This window comes from Beta vulgaris, chromosome 8 (genome assembly GCF_026745355.1).
Source record: "Beta vulgaris subsp. vulgaris cultivar EL10 chromosome 8, EL10.2, whole genome shotgun sequence".
NCBI lineage: Eukaryota > Viridiplantae > Streptophyta > Magnoliopsida > Caryophyllales > Amaranthaceae > Beta > Beta vulgaris.
This window is the reverse complement of record NC_079209.1, coordinates 7816937-7830722: the sequence shown is the minus strand read 5'-3', so window position 1 is coordinate 7830722 and position 13786 is coordinate 7816937. Positions and strand designations below refer to the sequence as shown.

General features: G+C 36.1%; 1 protein-coding gene across 1 annotated transcript; it reads right to left on the bottom strand.

The window, feature by feature from the left end:
- Positions 1-9373: 9373 nt before the first annotated feature.
- Positions 9374-12084, bottom strand: LOC104883009 (G-type lectin S-receptor-like serine/threonine-protein kinase At1g34300). Its single transcript, XM_010667448.4, has one exon. It carries the CDS (start codon positions 12046-12048, stop codon positions 9601-9603), a length of 2448 nt encoding a protein of 815 aa, XP_010665750.2. The 5' UTR covers positions 12049-12084; the 3' UTR covers positions 9374-9600.
- Positions 12085-13786: the final 1702 nt, after the last annotated feature.

Here is a 13786-nt window from a genome sequence, read left to right as displayed (position 1 = left end):
TTTTAAATTCAAAAAAAAATTGGCTTAGACACACCATCTTTGAGTCTAGTGACCATTGGGTGACGGTTTTGGACAATAAGAGGAGAGGGGGACATGTCCAAAGAAGACGAAGGCCCAGATGTTGAGGTGACACAGGCAAAAGACTCACTTGGACTAGCAAATGGGACCGCGAGTGAAGACGAGGGGAGGGGCATGTGGGTTGGTGACCCAGCGAACGCTAATGGGTCAGCGGGTCAGGCAGGACACAGAGTAGGAGTGTGGGGCGATCCAAAAGGCGTTGGAGGACCAGCGGTCCAAACAAAAGGGGAGAGGGGGGCCCATCTGGCGCTGGAGCATCTGCGGGCCCGACAGAAGGGGAGGGGAGATGCCGAGCATGCGCTGGAGTTGGATTAGGCAAGGCAGGAGGCCCAACTTGCAATGGCTGGCCATGAGATGGAGGTTGGGCAGCCAAACTCGAGGAAATGGACGAAGCAGACCCAGGACTTGGGTCAGACACGACTCAGTGCATGACGGGAGGGGAAGACACGTGAGCTACATTGGTGAGATTCCAATCACAATCCAGGATCAAAGGAGAGGTGTAGGCCACTGTAGAATTAGGACCAACAAGGGCACAATACGAAAATTTATGTTCATGAAAAAGAACATGACGACTAGTGAACACTTTGTTGGTAGTAGGATCAAAGCAACGATACCCTTTATAACCCAATGCATATCCAATAAAAACACAAGTTTTAGACTTAAGTTGTAGTTTGTGATTTTTAGAATGCAGAAACAAGGGGAAGCATTCATAGCCAAATGTTTTCCAAAAATGGTAGGAAGGGGGATGATGAAATAATTTTTCAAAAGGAGAAACACCCCCTAAAACCGAGCTTGACAATCTATTAATAGTGTAGGTGGCAGTGTATGATGCATCAACCCAAAATTCAGCAGGAAGATCAGAATGAATTATCATAGTACGAGCCATTTCAATGATATGACGATGTTTGCGTTCTGCAACATCGTTTTGAGCTGGAGTGTGGGGGAAAGATTTTTGAAAAATGATGCCATTGTCACTAAAATGTTGTAGAAGAGGGGAATTATCGAATTCACTTTCTCCATCACTTTGAAAAATTTTAATCTTGCAATTAAAAAGATTTTCAACCATCTTTTGAAAAACAAGAAATTTAGAATAAGCTTCTGATTTACGAAGTAAAGGATAAATCCATAAATATCGCGAGAAATTATCAACAAACACAACATAGTAACGATATAATTGATTTGACAAAACAGGATATTGCCAAAGATCACTGTGAATTTTGTATAATGGATATGAAGAAATATGTTCAACTGAATCAAAAGGTAAGCGATGTATCTTTCCTTACTTACATCCAACACAGTCATCATGAAACTTAGAAGTACATGTGATAGAATTATTTGAACATAAAGATCCTAAGATACTAGAAGAGTGATGACCCAGACGAGCATGCCACACGTCACCCGACTCCTTAGTTGCTAAGAAAGCAGGAACGGGAGTCTCAGGAGGGACAACACTGGGCTGAAGAGGGTAGACACCTTATTTACCGGATCCCCGAAGCAGAACCTCCCCCGTTGTCTGGTCCTTAATAGAAACAATTTTTTTTATTAAAACTCACAACACAATCATTTTCTTGACACAACTTGTTAACTGATAATAAATTATGTTTCGAGTTAGGTTCATGACAGACAGAGGATAACTAGAGAGGACGACTTGTAGTTTCTAAGGTTAAATTACCAGTACTTTTAATAGGGAATAAGGTATTGTTACCAATTACAACAGAATTAGACCCAGTATAAGGAGTTCTAGCAGAAAACTTACCATCCTGAGGAGTCATGTGAGAGGCAGCTCCCGAATCCGGGTATCAGACTGAATCATCAGCTTCACCACCAATAGAAAATGCAGCTAAGGATCGAGTGAAACTTTCAGATGAAGAGGAAACAAAGCTGGAATTGAATCTTTGAGGACAATAAGCAGCTTGATGACCTGGAAACCAACATAAACCACAAGTATCGGAAATAGGGGTTGAGTTTACATTGCTACTTGATGAATTACTCCTTGTGGAAGACAAATCATTAGTAATATAATCTAGGCAAGGCATACTAGAGGATGACAAGTTAGAATATTTACTCATACCAGTGGAACGTCCCCGATTAGCATTATTATTGTTGTTGTTTACAGAGCCACGAAAATTATTATTTCCCCCATTGCCACCACCATTATTACCACGATTATTCTAATTTCGATTATTGTTACCCCCTCGATTTCTGTTATTTCTTCCCCTATTCCTCCCTCCAGAGTTAGACTTGGAGGAGCAACCAGAAGACTGAACAGCGAGTAAGGCATGATGAGAGGAGTAATCAGTTCCATCCTTCAAATTTTTCAAACGTTGTTCATGAAGGAGCAACTTGGGTCGCAAATCATCAAAAACGAGAGGGAACGGATAATGCAGCAAAGTAGTAACAATGTGATCATACTCAGAATCACGATCCAGACCAAAAAGAGTATAATGCACTAAATCCTGGTTCGACACAGGACACTGAATGGCAGCAAGGAAATCAGCAATCACCTTGATCTCACGTAAATAACCATTCATAGACTGGGAATCAGTCTTTTTAATACGAGACAAACGTCCATTTAATTCCATAGAACGAGCCACTTGCATGCATAAATCTAAATTGTAATCTATTCTAAATATCCACAGAGGTGTGCAGATCATGAACATCAACAAAAACATTACGAGACAAAGTAGCGCAAATCCAGGATTTTACTTGTTCTTCCCCTATTCCTCCCTCCAGAGTTAGACTTGGAGGAGCAACCAGAAGACTAAACAGCGAGTAAGGCATGATGAGAGGAGGAATCAGTTCCATCCTTCAAATTTTTCAAACGTTGTTCATGAAGGAGCAACTTGGGTCGCAAATCATCAAAAACGAGAGGGAACGGATAATGCAGCAAAGTAGTAACAATGTGATCATACTCAGAATCACGATCCAGACCAAAAAGAGTATAATGCACTAAATCCTGGTTCGACACAGGACACTGAATGGCAGCAAGGAAATCAACAATCACCTTGATCTCACGTAAATAACCATTTATAGACTGGGAATCAGTCTTTTTAATACGAGACAAACGTCCCTTTAATTCCATAGAACGAGCCACTTGCATGCATAAATCTAAATTGTAATCTATTCCATATATCCACAGAGGTGTGCAGATCATGAACATCAACAAAAACATTACGAGACAAAGTAGCGAAAATCCAGGATTTTACTTGTTCTTCAATACGAAGATATTCATAAAAGTGCACATTATGAACAGAATTACCAGATGCATTAATTACAGTAGCAGGAGGAATAACAGTAGTACCATCAACAAGACCAAGCAATTGATGAGAAAGCAGAAGGCAAGTAATTTGTGTTTTTCATAGAAGATAATCATCAGGAGAGGAAAGAGTTATTGTTACCGAGTTCGTAAGATTAGGCGCAGACAACTGCGGGAGGCTGAACATCGGGGAAGGTACCGAAAGACCAACCGTCGGTGAGGAAGACGACGCAAATTGGAGGGCCGAATGTTGGAACCCCAACGGAATCCGTGGGGAAAATCGCGGTTGCGGATTGTGCGACGGTGAGGTAGTCATGTCTGCGAAAGAGACCGGATTCGTCGGCGTGTGGCTGAGAAAGCCAGCAGCGGCTGTGACGGGCGAGAGGCTGGTGAAACCAGAAGCGGCGGCAGTGGTCATCGGCGGTGGGCTGGATAAACCAGCGAAGGTGCTCTGCGGCTGGGTGGCCGGAGAAAAAGACACGCGGGGGAACAACATGGAGGAAGAGGTGGCGGAAGACACGGCGGCAGAATCCATGAGAGAGGATGGGTAGACTACAGGCCAGGAAGAGAGGAAAAAAATTATTTGTTTTTCCTTCGCTGTGATACCATGTAGGGGTGTTCATAAACAACCAAAACTGAAATATCGTACCGAAATAGCAAAAACCCGGTCTAAATGGGTGGTTACCGTACCGACAAAAAACGTTTGAACGGTACGGTTACCAAACTGAAAAAATTAGCGGTTAAACGGTACGGTTACGGTTATGATTTTTGAGTGAACGGTTAACCGAAATACCGAAATATTTTTTTCTCTATTTAATTGTTGTGAAACATTTTCAAACAATTACATTAATTCTAATATTTGTTGCTAAGTTACAACAATTAGAGGAAGTATGTAATTATTCAAAAACTCTAGTACTAATATAAACACTATAATTAGGAAATGAAGTGAATTCTTAGTGTTAGTTATGTTTTCCAATTGATTTATTATCCACTTTATAATACATTTTATATTAGAGTATATATAATATTAAAATATATGCACAAAAAATTGAAAATATATATGTACATTAAATAAAACATAATGGTTAATGGTTAACCGAAAAACCGTACCGAAAAAATGGTTAACCGCTTAGGCGGTAACCGGATTAAACGATTACAGTTCACAAAAAGAGCGTACAAGAAACTTCCGATTACCGAACCGAAATATTATTTCGGGACGGTTAACCACCCATACCGCTAATACCATGTACAAGCGTGGAGAATAATTGTGTTAACCTGATTTGGTTAACCCTGGCATTCAATATATAAAGTGTTTACAGTACAGACCTATGACTAGTGAAAGATCATTCTACCCTTTACATATATATAATGTTACTCTAATACTACCTCCAATTTTTTTTTTTAGAATACTACCCTTTACAAGAACTTTTTTCAAAATACTATTAGATGATGAGTATTGTTAATTTTTGATCGTTTATTCCACCATAGACTCGCATATGTAGTCATGTAACCTTTTTCAACCTTCTCACCACCATATTTGTGATGCCACTAATGAGACTTTTCTACAGTTGCTTCATGAGTTGCTGGGCAAATTTCTTCAGCTCGAGCTTCAAATGGTGTTGAATGTTACGAAATTACCATAACTAAGTCAATGGCAAAGTTAAATAGTAAATTTTAACGAAAATCATTATCTGGTAATATTATGAAAGAAATTTGTTTAAAAGATAGTTTTTTAAAATCTATAATAATATATTAAAAGGCGTGCATAAACAAGAAACGGTGCCACGTGGCGCTCTCCCTAGAGAGTTTCAGTTCATATAATCCATGTACAATAAAAAATTTAGAAATTGCATAGTATAGGGGTTTGATCCCGAGACTTCAAGTACATATACTAAAGTCTTAACCACTAAACTAAGTTGTATTTAGTTTTGTTATTATAAAGAATTCTATTAAGAAACGAAACTTTTTCTTATTCGGGACATAACCCGGGCGCAATAACTAATCTATACTAATATATTAAAAGGCGTGCATAAACCAGGAACGGTGCCACATGGCGCTCTCTCTAAGGACTTTTAGTTCATGTAATCCATGTACAATAAAAAAAATTAAAAATTGTATAGTATAGGTTTTGATCCCGTGACCTCAAGTTCATGTACTAAAATTGTAACCACTAGACCAAGTTGTATTTAGTGTTATCATATCAAAATACAATATTAATAAATGAAATTTTTTGTTATTTGGGGCATAGCCAGAGCCTAATAACTAGTTTTATTTGTAAAAGATGTCCTCTAAAAAATTTCGTAAATTTTGAAAAAGTTTTATCTTGTTTGATATTTGCTTTATATTTATTGTTCCAATGTACAACAAATTTTATCTTGTCAAACTTATGTCCCCTTACTGATTTTTTTTAACATCGTGTACTCTAATTTTGACTCTTTCACTTTTCATTCCTTCAATTTGCCGGAGGGGAGGATCGGGTTTATATATAATGCATCTCAAAGTATTGATAGTTTTTGCATGTAGAAAAGGTCGTCTATTAGGACATGTAAGGACAACAATATAACATAACCTTTCATTTAAAAGAGCCTCAAATTTTAAACTTTCTTTTTTAACTTTAATTACGTGATCCTAATTTCACACTTTAGGTGCTTTTTTTTCTTATGTAGAATATAATTTTACAAATACGTACTTATAGTTTACAATTATGCGTAAATATATTAATTTAAGAGAGCAATGTTGATTATTGATACAGATCCTCCATCCTAGTGGTGTCAAAACAGGTTCTGGGTATACCCACGGCGAACGTGGTCAGACTCGGACAGGTTTGGTTTCTGACAGTCAGTGTTCCAGGACGTGATTGGTCAGGTTTTGTTCAACTGGGTCGAACACATTTGAATCATGTGATACCCGGGTGCCGGAAAGGTTTGAACGTTCCATTTACAAGTCGATCCATTCTCGGGTATGATCGTCGGTAGATATTTTTTACCGGGTTTGCGCAGGTCATATTTAGGTTTCATGTATGCTTGAGTTGAGTCAAGTGCACTCGGTTTGAATTAGTAATGACCTTACTTCGATGATTGTGAAACATCGGGTCCATTCGCTATTGGACATCAATTCAACTTTTGGTAACTCCTGGTCAGGCCATCTTCAATTGTTTATTCCTTCATTCTCTCTCATCAGCGACGCCTCTAACTTCTTCATTCCTTCACTCTCTCGCTGAAAAACTTATATATGTCGCCGGGAAGCATTTTCTGCTCTTGAGTTCTCACTGGTTTCGTCTCTTTCTCGCCGGAAAACTTATATATCTCGCCGGAAAGCATTTTCAGTTCTTGAGTTCTCAAATGGTTTCGTCTCTTTCTCGTCGAAAACGTAAAGATCTCGCGACAAACGTAAAGATCTTGCCAGAAAACGTAAAGATCTTGCCAAAAAGCGTATAGATCTTGCCGGATAGCATAAAGATCTCACCGGAAAACACAAAAATCTCATTGGTGTTTCTCTCTCTCCTCGTCCGACTGTTTTTATGAGGTTTGCTTCATTTCCTCTTTTTTTTTTATCTTTTTTATTTTATGTAAGATGTATGATTCTTTTATTTCCTTTTTTTATCTTTTTTTTAGGTAACATGTCTGATTTTTTCATTTTCTTTTCTTGATCTTTTTCGTTTCATGTAAGATGAACTTCTTTTGTTTTTTTTTTTCTGATTTCAAGTTTCAGTTCATGTGAAATTGATAAATATAAAATTTTATTTTGTTTTATGTATATGCTGATTTTTTTGGTTTGAGTTTTGAATTCTTATTTCACGTTTTTCAGTCCACGTATAAAAAGCATTATCATCTTTAAATATATATTACAAAATAATATTGAAGCTCATATTCTAAAATTAAATCCAATAAGATCTAAATAATACCTTTATTGTAATATAAGTTAAATAGTAGACTCACATATATATATATATATTATATATATATATATATTTATATATATAAATAATATTATATATATATATTAATAATATAATATATATATATATAATATATAATTATTATATGGTATAAAAATAGTCAAAGGTTAACCTTCATGATTTTGCTTATTTTTGTTTTTGGGAGGATGAGTTTATTGAAGTTCATATTCTAAAATTCTGCTTATTTTTGTTTTTGGGAGTATGAGTTTCCAAGATATTTTAGAATTATGCTTTATTTTTGTTTTTGAAGTTCATATCTTTTATTTATTTATTTCATTTTATGTATATGCTGATTTTTTTTAATTACCGTGGTCTTGTGCTGTTGTTGCTTGTTGGATGCTGCTGCGTTTGTTGGATGTTGTTGCTTGTTCGATGCTACTGCTTGTGGCTTGCTGCTGCATTTGTTGGGTGCTGCTGCTTGTGGCCTGCTGCTGCGTTTGTTTCTGGCTTGAAGATTTTGGTGGTTGTTGTTACTGGCTTGCTGCTTATAAATTCAGCAATTTGATTTTTGTAAATTTGTATGACATTGACATAGATATTGTATTTTGAATTAATTTATAATATTATATTAACACGATTCAATTACCTAATATAACTTTGTTCTTCAATCAAATAAGCTAAGATCTTAATTATATGTTGTGCAGTAATTAAACTATAGTATTTAATGGAAGCATTTGCATTATGCAAAGCGACATGATCGAGAATTAATAAGACGACATTAGTAAGTACTAAGAAACTAATAGCCGAAAAGCGATCAAATAATCTCATCCACAGTTACAACACTATGACATGTACTAAAATTACATCAAAATTTTGGATAAGCAAAAAATGTTAATATACTATACGTATATACATACATCATACATGTTGTGACTTGTGAGCTAGCCACTATGATCACAAACAAAAAAATTTAAAACAAGAGAGCAATTTACACAAATAATTCAAAAATAAATGAAAATAAAAATATAAACCAATACATAATATTAGTGTGTAATCCTCAAACTGAATGTAATTTAATTTTTTTATTTAATTATTTTATTAAATATAAGCAAATTTATAAATTAATATATTTAAATGATTTCGTAGATATAAAAAAAATTGAATTTTAGTAATATCTTGTTCAGTACGGCCGGGTTCGCGTTTGAAAGCAGGTCTGTCTGATCAGGTCAGGATATAATCTTGTTGGGTGCCGATCATGTCTGGGTAATCCTAGGTCAGGTTTTAGTTAGGTCTGAGGATTGACCCTCACAAGTCGAATCAGATTTAAGTCAGATTAGAATCAGGTTGACCCAACGGTCAGATTTGTTTCGTACACCACTACTCCATCCTTTAAGATGGCCTTGCACATGGACCCTCTATCTCCATTCTCCTATCAGAATGGATTTAGTGATTTACATTTTACCCATTGAGCTCAGTTCCTTTCACTGTCGCCTGTGGTGCTCGCCATATTCTGGCCGCTTTTGATTATTCTTCTGGCTAATTTTCTAGTGAAGCTTTGTAATTAAATTTTATATCATTTTTCTTGTTTTTATAAAAAAAAGTTATAGCTCTTGGTTATTTTCATAAATTTGGAGACCAATATACTTTATGTATCTTTTCCATTAAAAACTAGACTGAGTAGTAAGTATTAGCCTAGTGATTTGGCATTACCTCCAATCCCAGAAATTTTTGGGATTGATTCTCACCCCATGCAATGAGGGATCCTCAATTTCTCCCCTACTTGCAAGGAACTTCATCTTACCTTCAATTTTTTTTTTATAAAAAAAAGACTAGTAAAAAAATTTATATTAGACATCTTCTTCAACAACCTTTCACATAAATTAAATAATAAAATTGCTAATTAAGTTCGCAAGTCATTAATCTAAAATCGCAAACTCAAAGCTTATATCATTGTTAGTTTTCAATATTTAATTTTCAGATTCAAAAGGCATATAATATATACGTGTTTGACCAACACTAATCGACACTAAAAGTTACATATCGGTCAATGTGAAAGATGGCGAGCCCATATCCACTTTTTCGCATAAGATAGATCTTTGCAACAAAAAATTTTATGAAATGATTATTTGCCACATTTTTCAAAATAAAGTTATTTTTAACAAAAATAACAACCACCAAATTTATAGGATAGTTGTTGACAACTTTTTCAATAATGTATAAGAAGAAAAAATAACCTATCATGTGATCCATACATTGAAAAAATAAGCTAACCTATTAAACTTACAACACTAACAAAAAAAAAACCCTACCACAAGCACAATTTATTGTATTTATTATTTATTAAACAGGTTAGTAAATATTGATCCTCTCACAAGTAGAACATTGTTGGCTTTGGTGGTTCCATAATTTCCACTGTTCCTTCAAGCATTTTAGCCACCTTTCCCATAGATGGACGCATCTCTGGTCTCTCTTGAACACACCACATAGCTGTTTTCACCATTCGATCGATTATGTTAAAATGCACCTTATCATCATAAGAATGTTTAATTTGATGGTCCAATATTTCCTCCATCCTCCTTTCTTCAATTGCCAATTCAAATGCCCACTTAGGAAAATACCATTCTTCACTTGGAATACAAGAAGGTCCTTGAATCATATTTCTTACCCCCGTCACAATTTCTAACAACACCATTCCAAAACTAAACACATCAACCTTCGAAGTAACTGGATCATTCTTCGTCCATTCGGGCGCCAAATAGCCTCGCGTTCCGCGGATCCTTGACATGGTCACGAGTTGCTCCTTCTTCCTAAGCTTTGACAACCCGAAATCAGCAACTTTAGGACAAAAATCATCCCCTAAGAGTATGTTTTCAGGTTTGATGTCACAATGTAATACCCACTCTAAACACTCTTCATGTAGATATGCAATAGCCCTTGCCACCCCAAGGGCAATCCTATACCTAATACTCCAATCAAGTATGGGCTTTTGCTCTTGGCTTAACATCATGTCTGTCTCATGTTCATTGTTTTGACCTTCTAATCCAATATGACTTGGTCTAAAAAGATACTTGTCAAGTGACCCATTTGAAACGTGCTCATAAACCAAAATTCGTCGACTCTTCTCGTTACAAAAGCCCCATAAACGAACTAAATTGAGGTGGTGCATACGTGCTATGATAGTAACCTCCGCCCAAAACTCCGAATCACCGCCCGTCACACTTTTTAAGCACTTAACCGCAACCGGACGACCATCGTGCAACTTTCCCATGTATACATCACTAAAACTACCCCTTCCTATCATATTTTCTTCTGAGAAATCTTTTGTTGCTGATTTAATTTCAGCATAAGTAAACCTTTTGGGGCCAGCTGTGGGAAATAACCCAAGCCCAAGTGTTTGAGCCATATCTCTATACTTTACATACCTCTTCAAAAAGGCCCAAAATAAGAGCACTCCACTAGCAATCTCAACGGTGAAAAGAACACTTACAATCACTATATTCCAAGTGGTCTTGTTAGATTCGTCAGATGTATCGGGTAAACCAACTAATACCGGACATGTGGTGTTGAGCACCTCTGACATGCCTGTGAAATTACTCGGGTCGGGTTCAGATTGATCTACTCTAAGATAAAAGGCCATTTCCGTATTAGGGGACCAATATCCGTTTATGAGCTTCTCGAGTTGGAGCACACAATAGCCCGACCCATCATACTTAAACCCGAACCCAAGGCATTGGTCGTGAGCCAAACACTTGGAGCTACAATTAGCAAAACTATACGTTATTACATTTGTTTGGTTCGACCCACCCGAGTAATTAACAAAATCAAGACGTAGAAACTTGCTTCTTGCTAGATCATTGTTAGGAATCTTGCTCTCACACGAGTCCGAATTTGGGCTTCTCTTAAAACCGGGCGGACATACACATTCATAATCCGATAAAGTCGACCCGTCACTATAACAAATATAACCCGGCCCGCACAAACCATGTACTTCACAAATCTCTAGCAAAGCCACCCAAACAACAACCCATTTCCCTCTTTTCGGATCAAAACTAAAGATCCGAAGGTTCCCATCATCCCCCAAGGTGAGTCTCCGGGTTTTATTATTCTCCCCAAAATCGGCTGAATAAATCGGGTCACCACTACTCTTTACGACCCGCCCATCAACGCCAAAACTCACTAATGTAGAACCCGAACTCCAATAAATATCCGACCCGTAAACCAGATTACTTGACCCGGTAAACTTAAACTTCCCATTTCTAGATGTTAAAACGGTGGTGTTTCTAAAGGTTTGATTAGGAAGAAAAGTATCAGTTGGGTATTCAAAACTTTCCCAAGAAGTACCAAACAGTAAATTTCCATCATCTCTGAGAAATAGTCTACTAGAATTGGACCTCACGGAAGTTGTGGTGTTCCATAGATTGGGGCCAGATGAGCCGTTGATGAGTTGAAGATCACCGTTGGATGTGATGATCAAAGAAGCTGATTGGTGGACAGGGGAGTCCCAATTAGCAGACCAAATAATGGTGTGATCATGAGAGATGTTGGAGTACCAAACTGCGAAAATGAAGAGATTTGGAAAAGTGGGTGAACGTTGAAATCCTGCGGTGAAGGTGGAGTTAGGAGAGAGAATGGTGCGGTTTTGAGATGGGTGCCATGGTGATCTTGAGATGGAGAATGAGGAGAGAGATTGAGCTGAGGAAAATGAAAATGGTAGCAGAGGTATTATTAAGAAGATGAGGATACAGAGTGACATTTTTATGGAATTGTGAGGAAGATGAGGAATAAGAAAAGATGAGAAGTGATTTATAGGCGCCATTGTAGTTTGTGTGTAAGGGTAAGAGTTGACAATTGACTTCAATGTCAAGGGAATGACATTTATTACTGCGTGTATCACTTTTATTAGCTTGTTTGGCATGGGTGCAATATAGGCAATAATTATTGCCTTATTGGGAAAATTGGGAGCGATTCTCTTTTTTTTTTTAATCTTATTTTCAGTTTAGTTAAAAATTAGTTCAGTTTTTTTTTTTTTTTTTTTGACGGAAAGAAAAAGGATTTCATTAATATTTCGCCAAACGGCATTTAAAAGCCATTTCTGAAAAACATAAAATTCTAATAGAAATACATATCACCCTAGAAATGTAAACATCGCAGATTTGACTTAATTTTGCCTTAATAAAAATCTTCATCTGAAGCAATGCAATCTGTGAGTTCACTCTGGTTCCGCATACGATATGCAGATGCGGAAATTTTGGGATGAACGTACTCCAATAGTCTTCCATAATTTTACAGAAGTTGTGAAACCCTAATTCTTCAAAAACCAACACAATCAACATACTAGAAAAAATCACCATCTAAAAGATGGGAACTTTTATTGAAAGCAAATAAATAGGATTTTTTGGGGCTTACCACTAGTTAAGACACCAGTGGTAGCCCCTAAGAAAAGGATGAAGGAAGAAGAAGAGGAAGAAAGAAGGAGAAAGTTTTAAAAAAGTGAAAACCCTAACCGCGGAGGCTAGGAAGAAACCCTACCAAGGAAAAACCTAGAGGGAACAAACTCTCTCTAGAAAACTAGACAGAGAACCAGGCATGTGGGAACTTGAATGTACAACAATTAGTTCAATTCAGTTTCAATTATTTTAATTTCGATCTTAATTTATTTATCAGATAATTTTTTATTATTATTTAATAACTTATTATTAATACTCTTTCCGCTCTCTTTTGTTATTCCGATTTAGAATTTTGACACTATTCACAATTGAAGAGAATATTCTAAATTATTTTCAACATATGATTATATATATATATATATATATATATATATATATATAAATGGAAATTTTTAAGTATATATATAGGGGTAGGATCCGCTGAAAACAACTCTTAATCTGAAAACTGAAAACAAGGGTAACTTTTAACCCCTTTAAGGTAACTTTTAACACTTTTAGGGCAACTTTTTCCAGTTTTGGAGTAACTTTATTATATTAAGGGTAGTTCTATATATTTCAAGGATAACTGTATTTATTATAAGAGTAACTATTATCATTTTTAGGGTAACTTTTACCATTTTTAGGGTAACTTTCAGCAATTGTAGGGTAATTTTATATATATTTCAAGGGTAACTTTTAGCACTTTTAGGGTAACTTTATATGCTATAAGAGTAACTTCTTCCACTTCTAAGGTAACTATAAAAAAAATCAAAACAACAATAACTCGATTTATCAACACTTGCAATAACATTCAACGAATTTCGCAACAACAAATGCTTGATAAAGAAAAAGCAAATCAACTAAATACAATCAACTAGTTTGGCATCGCCTGAACTGTTCCCATAAATTCTTCGAAGGAAATTAAGCAGTTCACGCATGGATTCATCATCATTGATATAAACATATCTCTTCATTTTTGTCCTGTACAGTCAAAATCTGCTGCCAATAATTCAAATAAATACATTAATTATAAAAAATGTGACAGATCTTTGAAAATCGCAAACAAAACAGATAGAATTTGAACGAAAAATGAAGATCTCTTCGCAATTTCGATCGAAAATTACTAGA

Coding starts and splice junctions, on each gene's coding strand:
- LOC104883009 (XM_010667448.4), bottom strand. CDS start 12,048: ATGGCGCCTATAAATCACTTCTCATCTTTTCTTATTCCTCATCTTCCT.